At 42.4% G+C, this 18,157-nt stretch overlaps 2 protein-coding genes across 6 annotated transcripts; both read right to left on the bottom strand.

The window, feature by feature from the left end:
- Positions 1 to 549: 549 nt before the first annotated feature.
- On the bottom strand, positions 550 to 5,303 carry calhm3 (calcium homeostasis modulator 3). Its single transcript, XM_008428924.3, has 5 exons — positions 4,308 to 5,303; positions 3,916 to 4,224; positions 3,325 to 3,452; positions 3,114 to 3,241; positions 550 to 1,825 (listed from the first exon to the last, which is right to left on the bottom strand). Exons 2-5 carry the CDS (start codon positions 4,200 to 4,202, stop codon positions 1,379 to 1,381), a joined length of 990 nt encoding a protein of 329 aa, XP_008427146.1. The 5' UTR covers positions 4,203 to 4,224; positions 4,308 to 5,303; the 3' UTR covers positions 550 to 1,378.
- A 210-nt stretch (positions 5,304 to 5,513) lies between these two features.
- hells (helicase, lymphoid specific) lies at positions 5,514 to 15,248 on the bottom strand. Of its 5 annotated transcripts, none has more exons than XR_001777369.2 (23): positions 14,849 to 15,248; positions 13,719 to 13,819; positions 13,495 to 13,610; positions 13,266 to 13,388; positions 13,128 to 13,169; positions 13,018 to 13,045; positions 12,870 to 12,934; positions 12,733 to 12,774; positions 11,946 to 12,173; positions 11,666 to 11,848; positions 11,432 to 11,575; positions 11,150 to 11,346; positions 10,731 to 11,064; positions 10,509 to 10,651; positions 10,003 to 10,150; positions 9,832 to 9,915; positions 9,556 to 9,675; positions 8,561 to 8,677; positions 8,263 to 8,422; positions 8,089 to 8,185; positions 6,126 to 6,202; positions 5,827 to 6,005; positions 5,514 to 5,665 (listed from the first exon to the last, which is right to left on the bottom strand). XR_001777369.2 is itself a non-coding variant. In XM_008428922.3 (23 exons), the coding sequence occupies exons 1-23, from the start codon at positions 14,854 to 14,856 to the stop codon at positions 5,923 to 5,925; spliced, it is 2,562 nt and encodes an 853-aa protein (XP_008427144.1). In that variant the 5' UTR covers positions 14,857 to 15,247; the 3' UTR covers positions 5,751 to 5,922. The 5 variants fall into 5 exon arrangements, 4 of the variants coding, with proteins under 4 accessions (XP_008427144.1, XP_008427143.1, XP_008427142.1 ...); XM_008428922.3 differs by lacking the exon at positions 5,514 to 5,665 and having other exon boundaries at positions 5,751 to 6,005; positions 10,731 to 10,892; positions 10,971 to 11,064; positions 14,849 to 15,247; XM_008428921.3 differs by lacking the exon at positions 5,514 to 5,665 and having other exon boundaries at positions 5,751 to 6,005; positions 10,731 to 10,892; positions 10,971 to 11,064; positions 11,946 to 12,176; positions 14,849 to 15,246.
- Positions 15,249 to 18,157: the final 2,909 nt, after the last annotated feature.

Raw genomic sequence — 18,157 nt, 5'->3', positions numbered from 1 at the left:
GTCAGTTTGGTCCCGAGTTCGTTTGCATACACTCATCACTCTGTGCTTGTGGGAAAATCTCCATGCAAAGTTTGTCTGTCCACACCCACAAACATATTCAAATGACAATTGTTGACACGGTTCAAGCTCAGAACAGAACAGGTTGAGGACATTGGTTTGAGTGTAAGAACTGCATGTTGCAGGGTGGTATTTCATCCTTATGGTTGCTGTTTCCATTGAATTATTCATTTACTTCAATTTCAATATGTGACTGGAAGATATTGGGGTTAGAGCAGCTCTGTGGGATTCTGCGACATCTCTTCAACGTTAGCTTGACCGAGAGCCAGAGGAGGGACACAGAATCATATCCATAACAGCGATCAAATACAGTCATTTAACCACCATTATTTGGCATATCGGACTCCTATTATATGCTTCTCTCATTCGTGAGTTGAGGTCCTCAAGCTGCTTTCTTGGGAGCTGTTCCAGGCCTACTTCCCCAGCAGCAGACTCAGAGCACAAAGAATGAGGTCTTACAAACACAACTTGGTGAAAAGAATCAGGAAAAGGTTCTGAAATTGAAGACTTTCTTTTTATTATTCTATCACTGATGGAGTCTGTTCAGAAACAGATTACGTACAAAGTGCTATAGATTTATTCAGACACAAGCCATCAGTAGTGCAATTAAATATGTTATCGGCACGTTGTGGCAGACATATTGGATTTCTAAGTCAGGATTGATGACAATTAATTGATTTAAATGTCCTACTTAGAATTCAGGGTTTCTCCAGTTGATGTTTCCAACCTGGTCCATTATAAGTAGGGCTGTAGCGATGCACTAATATCACGATACGATGCGATACAATATTCTGCTCACAACACGATACACATTATGATATTCAGTAAATGGTACAATTCAATACATTTTCTGAAAAATTTTAGAGGGACAGGGTGATTTTGGGGACATTTTGTGATTGTTCCATAGACTTGGATTGAATTAATTGAACTGATTGTGTAATATTGGTGTAATAAATGTTATTTTTGTTATACATTTGTTTTGTTTAAATGTTAATTGGGTGGCTTTGTTTGCCACCCAAATACAGAAAAGGAACATCTTTTGTCTTATTCACTTATACTAGATAATGTAATTTAATTGTAACTGGTTGTTTGGTTACATGTAATTTTTAATGTACATGTGCAAGTGGGAACATGACTGATTTGAGTAGGATTTAACATATTGATACTCACGGATGAAAAATCAATACTTTACGAGGGAAAAAAATATCAATAAATATTGCAGAATCAATAAAATCACCCAGCCCTAATTGTAAGGTCATACTTCCATGGACAAAATGCAACAAAGCAATAAACAGCAGCCACCAAAACACCGCAGTACATCTTAAACATCAGAGTATAAAGTCCTCCCTCCTGGGTCCTGCCAGGTCACACACGGCCTGGGTCTGTGAGCAATCCTGGTTACATCCAGTTCAGGTTTACCGTAGTACCACTTGTTGAGCAGCTGGTCCATCTGCTCCTGCCTCGTCACCCCATGAAGTCTCTCCTCTTCCTCCTCCCACCTCTCGCTGACGTTGGAGATGAAGGGCGGATGTGGGAGATGAAGTATCGAGTCCTCTGTCATGTCCTCGAAGAACTGCACCACACATTTCCGGGCGAAGTCACGCGCGTGCAGAACACAGGTTTCGTCAAAAAGCTTCTGCTCCACGTCCAGGTAGTTGCTCCAGTACCGTGTCTGTAAGAAGGCGGCGTGGTCTTCAAAACAGGGTTTGATAAGGCGTCCCATCGCTCCCAGTACGATCAGGAACAGGAGGATGGACCAGCCAACTGCCTACAGATGTTGTGGAAAGCAAGCGACACAAAACCATCGTCAACGTGGATGTGGATGGACAAACCTGCTCCACTCACACTTTCTCTAAAAGGCTTTGGAAGCTTTCGCGACTCATTATCTCTGCCGTATTCTTGTTAATGACAGGATTGATATCAGACTTTACTTTGTTGAATCACCTGACCTACAGAGTTGTGAAAGGGTACCTTCTAGATTTATTCTCTTTGCTTGTTTTGTCCCATTAAAATGTTTCAGCTCATCAAACAAATACAAAATCCTTTAACTGCCACACAAGCCCATGAGGACGCTGGTGTCATCATGTCAGTTAAGGGGTTAATATCAGACAAGATAACTTTGTGAAAACACAAAGTTGAGTTTAGATGATCATTTTATTTATTTTATTTATTAAATAAAGACTTTGGAAGAACCATTTCCAAAGTTGAGATCAGTTTCTCAACTGATCTTGAATTTCTTCACATCTGGGAATCACATGTTGTTTTTTCAGATCTGTCAACCTACTTCATGCCATCGGAAATGTTCAGTTAAGGGAATTTCTTGATTGTACAAGTCGGGCAGTACTTGTAGAATCAAGAAAAACTCAAGTAGCTAGGCATGAGCTTCCAAAATAAGTGGTTAATCAAAGCTGTGACAAGGGTAATCTCCTTATCACATAGGTCAGGTGAGGTTGGATAACATTTTTTTTTTCCTTAGCTGAAATCATCTCTTAATTTTTAACATCCACTGTCTATACCCGGCTGTCCTTGAAGGAACGTGGCAGGACTGATCACTGTCCACCCTAGACAGGTCACCAGTCCATCACACGGCAACACAGACACAGGACAAACAACTGTACGCACACTCACATGTGAGGTGACAACTTGGAGAGATCAATTAATCTAACAATCATATTTTTGGACTGTCGGTGGGAGGAAGCCAGAGTGAACCTGAACATGTGCTGGGAGAACATGCAACCTGCATGCAGAAAGAGCCGAGGCTGGGATTCAAACCCAGAACCTTCTTGCTTCAAGGCAACGACAGTGCAACCCACCGTGCAGCTACTCATTTGCAACCAGTGTTTAATTTTCACCCAGGTTTTTTCTGCCTGATATTAACATTTGTTTGATGAACTGAAGCATTTAAATGGGACAACAATAAAAAAATATAACAAAATGTCAGGGGTTGCATACTTTTTCACAGCCCCGGATGCTAAACAAGAAATATGAATCAGTAGTTTACAGCCGTTCAAAGCAACACCTAAATGTTGAAATAATGTGTTTTTAACAGAGCTCACTTGAGAATAACAGCGGACATATCGGGAGACCGCTTTACGGAACGAGCTGTTCTGGAAAATAACGTCCTCTTTGCAGGGCACCTTGGCCATGATCCTAATCACATCCAGACCTGTGTTGTTGGGCACACCTAAGGAGACATCATATAATCAGTAAAGCATTCAAATAATTGTGCAGCCTGTTGGTAAAAGAGTCATTCTGCTTCATGTTTACCTGAGAAAAGGCCCGGATCGACACTCACGCTGAAAGCACAGATGAAGATCTTGCCGTCCAACAAAGTGACCAGGATCCAGACCATTGGAGCCAGCAGGGCCCTCTGGAGCATGGCAGAGAACAGGTATCTGCCGGGAGACGAAGGACGGACATCAGGTACAGATGAACTATTCTGGAAGTTAATTCATTTGAAACCCCAGCATTCAGTTTATCTAAAATGAGAGTGTTCCGTTCAAACTGGACCTCCAGCAGCTTGGACTCTGGTCCTCTGGTCTCTTAACGCCAGACTCTGTAAACTTTGATTTCCAAATGAAATGGAAACTTTACCTTCATCTTGGAATAATTTGGACCTGGTTCAGAAGATGCAGGTCTGTAGTAGTTGTAGTCCATTGCCATGGATCCATCTATGTGTGCGGCAGACCCTAATCTTCTAACGTCAGCTGCTGTCCACTTTGTGAATTTGCCCCAACTTCTTGAAGAGTTCTGCCTCACCATCACTTCAAGGCTGCAGTTATTTCTGCTACTGTTCTTCCTCTTTTTTTGTTTAGTTTTTTCTACAAAACCTTTGAAGTTAGGAAATCTTTTACTTACTTCACCACCGCAGGATTTTTGGAACGATTCCCAACCGGCCTCATCCACTCGTCCATCATGACACCCGTATGCCGATTGACGAGGACTCCCAGAAAGAAAAAGATGATGGGCGGGACCGTCATCACTCCCAGAGAGTAGAGCTTGTTGTACTGAGGAAGGCACGGGCAGTTAAAGTCAAAACTGGTGTAGAGCTTGACGCTGACCAGAGCCAGGACGATGCAGATCCCATTAGAGATGGACTCAGAGTTGGACTGGAAGTACTGCAGGACTAACTTAAGACGCTCCATGAGTCAAACAAACCTGCCTGAGCTTTGGGTTGGAAACAAAAATAATTTTCAGTCACAAAGCAACAAATTCGCTTAGACTTTGAGAAAAGAAGGCAGATTTCCTACCTGATCTAACTTTTGTGATTCAAGTTTAAAAAATCCACAGATGATCCGCTACTACAAACAACCTCTGTGTTTGTGTTGAGGTAATACACAGGGTGTGTCTTTTCAGGATGAATACACCTCAGCAGGTGACATGGACACACCCTGTCCTGCTCTTAAAGCACCAAGCCATATTTTCAAATAGCGTGAAACTGGAAAACAATACATCAAGGCATCTTACAGAATGGGACTGTACTGAATTGGAGTAGGAACATTTAAACAATTATTATTATTGCCTCTTGGCAATAAAATGTTACACTGCTGAAGAGTCAATTTATCTCAATTCATTATTCAAATTCATTTTAAAAGTTGACTTGCAGCATTCACTCCTCTCAGTTACCATGTAGCAACAGTAGACGATCACTTGGGTTGTTGTTGACTTTACTGCAACTCCCCCCGCCCCCAATACCGGGAATGCATGGGGCGACAGTGGAGAGGAAAAACTCCTTTTTAACAGAACGAAACCTCCATCAGAACCAGAACCTGGATCAGTACAAGCAGCCGTCTGCCACGCCCGACTAGGGTTTGATAAGACGGATGCACAGCAGAGCCAGTGTGGGATTACTTTCTACGTTAACAAAGATGTTAATAGTAGTAGAGCTAGAATGTTTAGTTGATGAGGCCCAATTTCAAGGCTTCAAGTTCTGAAGTCAAATTTCTTTTAAATCATGTTTGATATTTACGGGATTTTTATAGCAACTGAAGGCGGCATAATTGCTTGATTGTGCTAGAATATGATACGCAGTCTGGAAAACATAATACTTCCCCTTTAAGGTGCTTTACTTTTAAATGAAAAAAGATGCAACAGCTTTATGGATCAGTTTTTTTATAAATATCCACAGATATTGGCTGATATTTTATATATGTATATATATATATATACTGCTAAAAAAAAGGGAACACTTAACACAATATAACTCCAAGTAAATCAAACTTCTGTGAAATCAAACTGTCCACTTAGGAAGCGACACTGATTGACCCGATGAGGGTCCCTGTTGTCAATCAGTGTTGCTTCCTAAGTGGACAGTTTGATTTCACAGAAGTTTGATTTACTTGGAGTTATATTGTGTTGTTCAAGTGTTCCCTTTATTTTTTTTGAGCAGTGTATATATATATATATATATATATATATATATATATATATATGAATGAACGATAGTAAAATATTTTACTTTTTCCAAGATATTCTAATTTCTTTCACTGAACCACCAGACTGAATCGTTGGCATCATTCTGATCCAAGGGACACGCCCTCTGGCCTCTGACCCTGCAGCATCTGGTTACCATGTGGCTGATTATTGACGGTGGGGAAGCAGGTACCTTCTGCTTTTATTAAATTTCCACATTAGGAATCACCAACAGGGTCACAACATGAAAATGGAACAAACAAAAAACAAACATGAGAAAATTCCTTTAAATGTCCTCTTACATTTTTAATATCACAATCTCTTTATAACATTTTACTGACAAACAAGCATTCTTACAGCAACTCAACAGAACGAAACAGCAGCTTCCAGATCATCTGAGAATGTCGTGGTGGTCTTCGTCAAGGTGGCAGCGGCCTGGACGTCGAACGGCCCTCAGGTCAGTGTGATCTCTGATGACTCTTTGGCGTCGATCACTCTGAAGACTCCCACTTTTTCCTTCATGCTCCTCCTGTTATCTGGAAACGACAAGTTACAGTAAAAAAAACAACAACAAAAAACACAGGTCTCTGTCTGATGTAGATGTCAGGAGGCGTGCAGAAATTTATCCTGAAAACCAGAGCGAGGTTGATCCTCACCCAGCAAGTCGCTGCGATCCAGCAGGATCTCCAGATCCTTGTCACTGATCACCATTCCCTGTGAGGATTTCACCTCCCTAATTTGAACAAACACACACCAAGGGTTCCCGGGTTAAAGAGCTAGTTGTAGTGACCGCTAGGCCTGTCACAATAACAAATTTTGCTGAGCGATTGTCTAAAAAATGATTGCGATAAACGATAATATTGTTTCAAGACCAGTTGACACTGATTTAATGGAAATGACTACATGCAATTTCCTGATAGATACACTTTGTTTTCAAAAGAACACATAACACTGGAACTGATAAACTAAATTAACAAAACAACCAAAAACAAAAATAAAATGGATGTTCAGTTTCCATTAACAAAAAACGTACTTGAATAAAAACTAAACAACATAAAGGCAAAGTGGAAATAAATACTGCATTCAACCAAAAGAGTGCAGTTTATGAAGTCTGTATACTATATTGGCCTTCAGTAATCACTAGATTTAAATAGAGAAGATGGGCACATTCTGACGCAGTAGTTCACACACTACACGATTTTTTTGGCCCTATTTTCCCCTTACAATAATCTTAGAACATTGGGTGTTCCAAGATTGTCGCTGATGATTTCGTAACCGATCATCCTGTAGTGTGTGGTGTGTGACGGTAGATCGTCGGTTGTGGCCGCTCCGATCTAAATCAGGGGTTTTCCCCGACTGGGAGCTTAACGCAGCCTGTTGAATGTGACAGGTAGCCAATCAGAAAGCGCGGATTCTCCTCCTGCTTTCTAAGGGGAAATTACGAGGGGAATCTCAAACAGCTGACACGGCGCAACCCGAAGTCCACCGGACATCGGAGATGATATGTGGAAACGACATCAATATTTAATTCAACATTTCATGCAAAGAATATAGAAATGATAAGACGAGGAGTTGGAGCCAAATTGCTACTGCAGTTGATAAACCCGGTATGTTTTCAGCTGTGACATAAATAGGTTATAATGATTTTCATTCAGTCAGGACTTTACGCTGACTCTAGCCACATACATCACAGGTAGATTCTAGTAAAGCATTGATTAGTGCCCGATTTTGAAATTAGTTAACTGGACTTGTAGCCATTATTTTGTGCCCATGTGGCTGGACACCACATGGCATGACGAACCCAATTGAACCGTTATACATAGGATATCTGTCGGCTAATGTGTTTCAGGTTTTGAAAGTGAACCGACAGTCGGCCAACAACTCCTGTAGTGTGCGCTGGACATTATACTAAGGAAATGGGAAGGGAGGGTCAGTGGAGACCACTGGAGTTGAGCCTTTTTTCATTCAGTGTCATCAATAGAAAGAAAAAAGGCAGGAAGAAACGATAAAGCCGATAATTAAAATGAGGTCCATAGGTTTAATTTATTGTGCGATTAATTGATTTATCGTTTATCGTGACAGGCCTATCGTGACTGCATGCCGAGCGCTGCACCGCGTTGCGCCGTGCAATGCTGTGTTGCAGTGTTGAGTTGTGTTGCACTGTGCTGTGCCATGTTGCGTTGCACTTAGGCCTGTCACAATAATCAATAAATCAATTAATTGCATGATAAATTAAAACAAACTCAGTCATTTTCACCTGCATAATTTATTGTTTTTCTTTTTCTACCAAAAACTGGATGATAAAAGTCTTCAGTCTGGTGCTTTGGTCTCGACCAGCTCTTATTTTGAAAGACAGTTTCATTTTATTTTTTTGTTTATTTTTTGTGGATATTTAAAATGTCTTCCAGTTCCAGTGTAAAATGTTCATCAGAATTTGAAGTTTATTGATCTGTAAGAATGTGTTCTTGCATTATTATTAATTGAACATGGTTTCAACACAACAATATTATCATTTATCGGAATAACTTCTGGGACAATTTATCATCCAGGAATATTTGTTATAGTGACAGGCCTAGTTGCGTTGCGTTGCACTGTGTTGCGTTGGTGCAGTCGTCTTACTTCTCAGGACCTCTGGCCTGCAGCAGGTCCCGCAGCTCGTCCAGATCGATGCAGCTCTTGCTTTGATTCAGCTCTGCCTTCCCACCTTTGAACTTTTCTGAGAAAAAGAGCAGCACCAAGGTGAGGTCAGGGAAGGTCAGCGATGAGCGGCGAGGTATCCGTGATGATGCTTACTCTTGTGGATAACCATCTGTTCCAGCTTCCTCTTGGCCGTCGCTCGCTCCAGAATCTTCTGGTCAACGGTGTTAGCCGTCACTAGCCGGTACACCACAACGGGTTTGGTTTGTCCAATGCGGTGGCAGCGGTCCTGAGCCTGCAGGTCCGCCTGAGGGTTCTAAAGCAGGAAGGGAAAGGGAATCAGAAGCCAGCCTTAGAGTTCTGGCCTTTTGGTTTGCTCCCAAATTAAAAGGAAACAAGATGAGGAAACTAAAAACTAGAGTACAAGAGATTTTAGCTCGTTCTTCCAACCTACCCAATCACTGTCAAAGATGATAACTGTGTCAGCTGCTGTCAAGTTGATTCCAAGTCCTCCTGCCCTGGTACTCAGCAGAAAGATGAACACCTCTGGGTCATTGAAAAACTTTTTGATCTGGAAGAGAAAAGGAGATCATGTTAGACAGCAAATATCATTGTCTGATTTTAAAAGACCTGATGGAGAGCAGCAGCACACATTCCATTTAATGCCATAATTCAATTCACAGCTCTCTGCCACATGGCAACCTTAATTTTATTGGTTTTTCATGAGACTGATCCACACAAAGTGACAGAAGTGTGAAGTTATTAAAAATAATAAAATAAAAACAAGACACCAGTCTGCAGTCCTATCCAGAGATACACGTCAACCTGAAGAGACAGTCTGGGCAAACAGCATTAATTAGAGAACCAAGGAAACTCTGGAGGAGCTGCAGAGATTCATCACACATGCACTCCTAAGTGACATCTGGCTTATATTTCCTTTGACACACTACATGTTTTATATATAAATACATTTTTAAAAACTTGTTTTGAAGTCACATTGGACAAAAAAAAAAAAAGCACATAAATTCTGTAATAACATCTGTGACATTATTACAGTTGTATCTAAACAAAAACATATTGTGATCAGATTTTTTTTTAGCAATATCACCCACCCCTAATTCTGTCCAAATTTATTAACCTAAAAACCATGTAATATATACTGAAGACAAAGATTCACATTTGTGCTATTCAGGTTTCACAAATAACAGCGCTGTGGTTCAACTTTTCGTAAAAACTGATTGCATTATTTGAGAAATGTTTTATCTAGAAGTATTCAAGTCGGTCACATTAACTGACAATAAAAAAATAACAGGGTGTGAATAGTTTTGAAAAGCACTGCATTGTAGCCCCAGTCAGTCCTAAAATCGTCACTCCGTTTCTGGGAGAGGAAACCTTGTTGCCTTTTAGAACTATAATAAAATCAATGGTTCTACATCATTTCAAACCTACGTTCTCATCTCTTTTTGTGTACGACATGCTGCCATCTAACCGGCTGTATCGGAAATCTCGGAGGTAGCAATAGTCCATCAGAATATCCAAGATGGACGTCATCTGGCTGAAGATCAGAACCTAACAGTGGAGCAAGCACAACGATCAGAACTGAATGAAGATCAGAGAATAAACATGAGATTCTGCTGCCTCCACACAGGGCTGGGACAACGTGGGAAGAGAACCTACAGGCAGAACAAGCTGTTAACATTTGACGTTTTCTAGAAACATGACTACCTTGTGTCCTCTGTTTTTCAGAGCAGGCAGCAGCCTGTCCAGTATGAGAAACTTTCCTGAGGTCTGAACCAGCTGCTCATCAATCTGCAGAGAAAGTTAAAACCATCTTTAATCTCTCCAAACTTTGGTGTGCGGCTCAGCGGGCTACAAGAGAAATCCCAGAGAGGTCACCTTAAACTGCTGTGTAACTGGGTCCAGGGGGTACTCCACCAGGTACGGGTGGTTACAGCACCTCTTCAGCAGCATCAGCACGCTCTGCAACTTCAACGTGATGTCAGCGTCCGGCGGGGTGGAAATGTCCAGCACCGGTGGCGAGGGGCTGAGGAGGTTCAGAGAAATGAAACCCAGAGCTCAAGTTCAGCTTATGTTGTACGCAACGAATCTGGAACATTCTGCAGATCGCCTCGACAACAGCTGACTATGTCATCCAAAACTTCTGCTGTCAGGGAACAGCAGATCGGCAGGTTAGGAACCACAGCCGCCTGCCAACAGCTAAAATCTGTTTTACGGAGCCTCAAGATCCGTAAAGCTTGAGAGGCCAACTAGAAACGCTTAGAACTGCCAATGTTTACAGCCAATATTGATCCTTTGCAACTACGACTCTTGATCTGTCAATGCACCATGACGGACTGTCAATGCACCATGACGGACGGAAACCCTGTCAGACAGTTCCTGACCTGTTCTCGGCCTCCTTACGGACTCTCTCCAGGTACTTCATCAGGGCCTCCTGTTTGTCGCTCTCTGTCTCACTGTAGTCCACCGATCTACGGGTGCGACGTTTTGGTCTGCCATCTGGTGTCACCGGCACAGGAGCCTCTTTCTGACAGGAAAAAACAGATAATTCCCGACACTGGAAGCTTTTATTGGTGGAGAAATCCAGAGCTGTCAGCAGCCCTTACCTTCTCCTTTCCCAGAACCTTCTCTATGGTCTTGTTGACAACTGCGCTGTAAAGGGTCTCCTGCTTGGTGGTCAGGGGGGCGTACACTATGATCTCCTTCTTGGGAGGAACCTCAAGAGTCACATCTGTCTTCAGCCTCCTCAGGAGGAATGGAGTCAGAATCTGAGACAGAAAACATGGAAACGATGAAGGATACGCCTTCCTTTGCCCCCCTTCTTCTTCTCTCTCGCCCCGTCTCACCTGGTGCAGCATGCTCAGGATGTTCTGCTCCCGTTCTGCCACTACCACGTCATCACCCTCACCAAGGGAGTTGATGTCAAACCAGGACTCAAAGCTGGTCAAAAACAGGACAGAAAAACAAGCTGCTCATGCTGAGAGGGACTCTACACCCAGCTCTAGACATCCAGATCTATAATCACCTCTTCAGGTCATCAAAGACCTCTGGGAGGAGGAAGTTGAGGAGGGACCAGAGCTCAGCCAGGTTGTTCTGCAGCGGTGTACCAGTCAGCAGCAGCTTATTGTCGGTGGGCAGCATTTTCAGCTCGCGCACCAGCCGACAGTTGAGGTTCTTGATCCTGTGGCCCTCGTCCACTATCAGGTACTTCCACTGGACATGCTGAGGCAGAAAGCAGGGATTCTTAAATTCTGTCTTCACTAATGCTTCCGACATCCAGCAGGTGATTCTAGCGTGAAGGTCTTACCTGCAGAAACTTTCTGTCAATCATGGAGATCTCGAAGGAAGTGATGACAACAGGAAACATGTTGAGGGGCCCCTGAGCCCTGCGGACCTGCTTCAGCAGCTTGGACCTCTCTGGCGGAGTGCCGTGATAAAGCATCACTGATATCTTGGGAAAAACACGCAACACAGATCAGACTGCTGCTCTACATCTGGCACCGGAAGACCCAGAGAGGCTTCCCGTCCTTCGTCCCGTTACCTCTGGTGCAAAGCGCTTAAACTCGCTGATCCAGTTTGGTACTGTGGAGAGAGGAGCCACCACCAGGAAGGGGCCCATCACCTTCTTCTCTACCATCATAGCGATGTGGGCAATGCACTGTATGGTCTTCCCCAGCCCCATCTCGTCAGCCAGGATGCCATTGATGCCGTTCTCCCACAGCATCTGCAGCACAGAGGGAATAGAGACTGCTGGGTAACCGCGTGGCACCAGGAGCGATTCCAAACCCGCCCCCGCCACATCCAGACCCGCCCACGCTCACCCTCAGCCACTCCACGCCTTCGATCTGGTACCACCTCATCACTCCGCCTGTGAACAGCTGGGGCTGCTGGACGGGGACAGGCTGCCCGTTCACCTTCCTGTCGGGGTCCAGGAGATGCTTGGCGTTCTCTCGCACCGTCTCCGACAGCCGGCTCTTGATTTCCTCGTTGGAATCGCTCATTTTTTCAATATCCTCTGCGTCGAGTTTCTTCTGAGCCGGAGCGTCATTCTTCTGGAAAAAAGCGGCGAGGTGATGGAACTGATGGACACAGACTGAACGCTGAGAGAAGATTCTTTTGCTTTTTTTGTCTTCCTGCACGTCATCAGAACAGTTCGACACGTCCCAGTTTCCTGAACTTTGGGAGATCGGTGATCGACCGATGCAGACAGACACCATGTCTGCAGGTTTACAGTTATCAATAGTCACCTCACTGCTGCCAACTCAGTGACTTTCTTGCTACATTTCGCAACATTTCAGACAAAAAATAAAAATGCTAACGGTCAAATCAGAATTGGCAGGTCAGGCTTTTTAAGGCTTGGTGGCCACCAATCAGTGGACCCGTGCATTAAGAATCGGCCAATCACCAAGATCCCAAATTTAAGGAAATGGGGGCTGATTTATCAGATTTATGACTCGCGGATGCATGAAGGATCTGGCCTTCACCAGTCATGGAAAAGACTGGCGATGTCTTTTAAATGGAGGTATTTAGGTTTTTGTACGTTTAAAGCCTGAATACAAATTGTTTGAATCATAGAAGATGGAGCAGTCAAAGTAAAAGCAGCTTTACCCCTTTCTCCACTTTTGATCTCTTTGCTTGAGACATGATTTCCTGCAAAACGAGAAGAAAAAACAAAGAAACACATGAAGCAGACGACAAGTCAAGAGGAAAACAGGACAAAACAAGGAATAAGAAAATAGACATACTTCTTTTGTCATAACATCAGCTATTTTAAAGTCTTCATCCCTCCTCCTTTTCTTCTTCTTCGCATCTGGACGGAGAGGAACAAATTTAACGGTCGGGATCCTCAACATCTTCTAATGGTGTCTCTGAAGGAACAAAAGTTCAGCTCACCTGTCCGGGTCTCTGTACCACTGCCAGCCTAAACAAAAAACCAAACAGAGTTTGTGAGGAGATAGTTTGGTCACTGCTAAGCTGAATATTTCCAGCCACCAGTTACTCACCTTCATGGCCTTTTTCTCCAGCCTCTCCTTCTTGAGTTTCTCCTGAAACACAGAGTCAGGCGTTAGCACCCAGTGGTCGTAATAATAGAGGACTCACACACACACACACTCACGCATTCACACGCACACACACGTTACCTCATTCTGCTGCTGCTCCATCTTTGTCAGCAGGAATTTAGAGTAGATGTTGCTTTTCTGGAGCAGATGCTGGAGTCTCTTGATGCGCACATCCTGTGAGTCCCTCTTAAATGATTCCTGTGCCTTTAAACATTTTTTTACAAACAATTTCAAGCAGCTGCTCAACTCTCCTCAGCACACACATGCAGAGTAACAGCAGATGTGTTGTATTGCGGAGGAAGTCATGCACCTTCTTCATCATTTCCTTCTCTTTTCGCTCCCCTTCCTCCATCAGCTGGTTCTCTTCCTCCTCCATCTCCTTGGTAATGACCACCTCGGGAATGTTCTCCGACTTCACGCTCCCGTCTGGAGATGGGAAAACAGAACACCCTCTGGTGGTAAATTTCTTCAGAGTAAAATCGACCTGCTGAGTCCATCAAACTTCATATTTCACAAAACAACACGATGATTTACCTGCCTGACCCCCAGCGGTCTCCATGGCCGTACCGTGGGGCTCCTCAGATTCATCTGGTTTGGGGCACTGAGGGGACACACTTCGAGTTTCCTCCTTGATGCTGAACAGATGAACACACAAGATGTGTAATGAGTGAGGGGGCGAGGTTCAACAATGCAGTGGTTAAATGTTTGGTAAATATAGGCTTTCAGCTGCATAATGGTTCTGTGGAACCAAATGCATAATGTCATTCTTGGATCAAAATTGGGTTTAAAACATCCATCACACTCCAATTTCCTTTAGTGCTGGAAGTTTTTAATAGAGCCGAGTTGTGCCAGTGGGAAACATCGATATCAGGTCGGTGTGCACCTATAAATCGACTTTCTTAACTGTCGATTTATCGATCAGACAATAATTCCATATGAAATCAATCTTATCTACCACAACAAGGTCTGAATTTCAGCCACTGGCCCAAGGTAGTTGATACTGGACAGCGTTTTTAGAAATAAACTTTACTTATTTACGGTACATTCTTTAAAGCCCATAATCCAGCTGTTCCAACTGTGATTAAACTAGCATGCAACAGTTAATTGCAATCCTTGTTAATACTGCAGTAATGTGAGCATAGAATAACTGTTGGGGTGGGGACAATGAAGCTGTTGTAAAACCAGAGCTCCTTCAGTGACACACTGCTGCATCCTATGTGCACAAAGGAGCTCATCACAGATCCTTCCTCCCGTTGATAGACTTTATAACAAACTTTATAAGTGTTCACATCCCTGCAGATCTTTTTTCTTTTCATTTCTCCTAAATAGTCTGTTGTTTGAGCACAAAAACACATTTTGTACATTAAAGATCCTACAGAGTAGCATCTTTTCTTGAAACAGCGCATCCTATTTTTAGATCATAAATTTGCCCTTCTGTATAGTACATTATTCTTGTGTCTTTGTGTTATTTTCCTTAGTTTGAATATGCATTTAACTTGCTGTTGGTACCCTTGAATTAAAATAGACGATGTATCCATTCAACTGACTCAATAAACGTTAAGCACGTTTTAATTATGAACAACTATTAGTAGGTACATTTCTTTTCAATGTAAAATAAACAAAAATTACACTTTGAGGAAGACGCCGACACTTTATTCGCTTACCTGCTCATTGTTGTCCACGACGAAGAAAGATGGCTCAGTTATATAAAAATATTTTTAAAAGGGCTAATTTCAGCTTTCAGACAACTTTACGAACAGTTTCTGCCCAGCAAACGTAGTTACACACACAGGTTATTCAAGCAGCCATGTTGTCCAGGTCGCAAACTGCCGAATGGTCAAGCTAACTGTATCTTACAGATAATCCTGCTTCCACAATACGCATGTGCAATTTTGCTCAAATAGAGCCACTCTGAAGCACAAAAATAGCTAAATAAACTTTGTCTGGTTTCGAACACTCCGCTGGTCCGAAAGAAATGCCGTCCGCCAAACAATGCAGCGACAAACATTTGCTGCGCATCCGGTCACTGAATTTCAAAATAAAATTATTCGCGTAAACCGCCACATTGAAGAACAAGCTGTTATGCTGACATGGGCTTTTATAGTGAAAGGCAATAAATTATGTTTTCCTGTAAACTTGTCTCACTGGGTGGAGATGTGGAACATTCGAAAGGGCGGGGCTTCTACATTTCCCGCCAGTTGAGACCAAACCATTATCCCTAAAACCAGGGCAAGAGGATGTCTTTACGCAGTGGATCATGTCGGAGGTCTACCAAACAATACTTGCAGATAATTAAACACAAATGTGCATATGCACTTAACAGACACTAATTGATATCCATATAATTTTAGACAAAATATAATCTAATAAGAGTCTCCCCTCTTTCTGGAAAATGCAAGACCCCAGCCAAGTGTTTTCCCGCGAAAGCGTCATGTCGAAAATGATTTATTGATATGCTTGCAGGACAAGAAGATGCCAAAATACTAGTCAACTCTGAAAATATGATTTTGTGTTAGTAGGATTTGTGGTTAAAGAGCTCTGTACCAAATCTATGGAGTAATACCGATTTATTTCTATAAAGACTGAAGGATGAAGGTTAGAAACAATAAGAAAAAAAGCCAGGACATATGCAGCCGGCTGAGAAATAAATTGAGTGTTTTTGGCTTGGACCTGTTTCGTTTTTTTAAAAAAACCCGTGTTTCTGTAATAAACTGAAGAACAAATAATAATAAAGTGCTTAAATAAATTCAAAAGCTTTTATTTACGATGTTCCAAATAAAAAGTTGGCCAGATATTAATGGAAATCTGCTTTTCCATGGATGTCATCCTCTGGGAGCAAATCCTTGTCCTGTGAGTTCCTGGATGGGATTCCTAAACACAGGCCCAAAATATTCATTTCTGATGCACTTTATCAGTTTCCATTATATCGCGCTTGACTTCTCATTAATAGGTAGAAATCGATCCTGTGGGACCGGACCAGTCCAAGCCTTTTTGGGGCAGCTTTTTCTGGGGGTTCCCGCACATCAACATATCAACACCAGATGATTTACAATTCCTAAGCTACTCTATGAGTGCAACATACCTGCTATCATTAGGATCATTTGTAATTAGCATACATTATACAAGTATTATGACCATTCCTTTCAACCTCACAGGAGTAACAGATAAAAAATAAAAACATTTGGATTTTAGAATGCAGAGTGATACTTAAGTGTGCCGTTTTATTTCAACTACCGTATTTGAAAGTAACATCGACTGATAAACACTAAATGTAATATCATAAATTTCCCCAACGGAGGCAGCAGCCTTCAATAAGAAGAGAATCATTATTATCTGTAAAAACAAACAAACAAACAAAAACACAATATAGTAATAGCAATTAGTTTGCATTATTCAATGTAAAAAAAAAATTCTATCATGCTAGTTTAATTCTTTTGGGGGGGGGGCTGGTTGTGTGGGGGCCCTAAGCAGCCACTTAACTGGCATCGCCTTGTGCCAGCCCTGCTGCGGGACGTTTTGACCGCACTCTGTATTCATGGAAGCCTTATTTGGCAGAATAGAAGAAAGCTCACTTCTTTGGTTATGAAACAACTCTAAATGGACAGGATCAGGATTCTTTGGCTCTGCATGCCTCATGGTGGTGCTCATCTTCAATGTTCCTGTCTGTCTTTTTGAAACAATGAGAACCATTCATGGGAGAAAAGGCCATTAGCCCGTCTTCTGCTGCCCCATCCTTGTTCCTCCAGCAGAGTATATTTCAGTCTGTTCTTGATGTTTTTCATGGAAGCTCCCAGGGAAGTGAACAAGAATGCTTCCATTATTGTTCAGTCAAGCCTCATTTCTCCCAACAAGCTTCTTCGACGTGCTGCTGCGGTTTCCATTAAATGCCTGCAGAGGTCACTAAAGACCGGTTAAATCCGAACACCCAACAGTTCAGTCCAAAATGACTTTTATTTATCCTCTTCATTTAATTTCATGTCTTTTTTTTTTTTTTTTGGTTAATGTCTTCTGCTCCACATACCCGTCAAGTCTCCCGTTTTTAAACTACCGTTTTTCTCCCCCTTTCCCGCCGTACTCCCGTATTATTTCACATAAATATTCCTGCTCTCACGTTAGTCCCCCGGTCTTAAGTTACTCTATGTTCAGCAACAAGCTGGAGTTTTTCTTGAACTGGAAACAAACTGTAGCACTCTCAGTTTGAGGTTGGCTATTGTGCTGAACAATGGAGCACTGTTCTGACATTCTTATCCACATATGGCATACCAAACGTAACGTTTTGCAGCTCTCCAACTCTGAAATAAAGGAAGCTGCATGTGTTCATCTCATGCTTTTTACTCAGGGAGCAGGCGAGTCTGGGCAGTAAACATACATTTCCCCAAAACACAGTTCTTTTTAAAAAGGGGTGCACCGATTGCAGTTTTCCGGCCGATCCTCGATCTTTAAAAGGGCCCGATTGATACCAATTTGTTTCTTAAGTAGAGACATTGACAAAGTAGCTTTTTTGAGACCTTTGCTGATCAGATTCCCCAAAATTAAGGAAATTGGGGTCAATTTATTGCTGCAACCCTACATTTTAAACATATATTTCCTGTGAATAAATCAAGTATTCACCATTAACACATGGTAGAACTTTCTACCAGTGGTCAGGCCTTAAATGTGGAACCTGTGGAAAAGCCAGACTCAATGTCTGGTTATGAACCAAACAGAAGAACCGATGATGGACAGACAGATGGACAAAGTAATGGATAAACAAAAAGGCAACATGATGCGACTCGGGGATGGGTGGACAAACAAGAGGCTGGACAAACGGATAAACAAACGGGCGAACAACTGAACGGAAGAGCTTTTAGATAATGGGATAGTGAATAATGTGTGAAAATACAACTCAACTGGTTGTCCTTAGTACATGGAAAACCCATAAACTCCATATTGGTCCAGAATGTGTGCATCAAAAAAAAGATCAACCCATGAGG

The sequence above is a fragment of the Poecilia reticulata genome, chromosome 15, assembly GCF_904066995.2.
Source record: "Poecilia reticulata chromosome 15, P_reticulata-male-v2, whole genome shotgun sequence".
Classification (NCBI taxonomy): Eukaryota; Metazoa; Chordata; class Actinopteri; order Cyprinodontiformes; family Poeciliidae; genus Poecilia; species Poecilia reticulata.
The sequence above is the reverse complement of the archived record's forward strand: the minus strand, read 5'-3'. Positions and strand labels throughout refer to the sequence as shown.

Excerpts from the sequence above, each read along its gene's own strand:
- calhm3 (XM_008428924.3), bottom strand. The coding sequence starts at position 4,202 with ATGGAGCGTCTTAAGTTAGTCCTGCAGTACTTCCAGTCCAACTCTGAG. Across the intron at positions 3,242-3,324 it reads CGATCCGGGCCTTTTCTCAG|GTGTGCCCAACAACACAGGT; the intron begins GTAAACATGAAG and ends ATGTCTCCTTAG. Across the intron at positions 1,826-3,113 it reads ATGTCCGCTGTTATTCTCAA|GCAGTTGGCTGGTCCATCCT; the intron begins GTGAGCTCTGTT and ends CAACATCTGTAG.
- hells (XM_008428920.3), bottom strand. Across the intron at positions 9,916-10,002 it reads CAGTTACACAGCAGTTTAAG|ATTGATGAGCAGCTGGTTCA; the intron begins GTGACCTCTCTG and ends CTTTCTCTGCAG. Across the intron at positions 8,678-9,555 it reads ACACAAAAAGAGATGAGAAC|ATCAAAAAGTTTTTCAATGA; the intron begins GTAGGTTTGAAA and ends TTTCTCTTCCAG.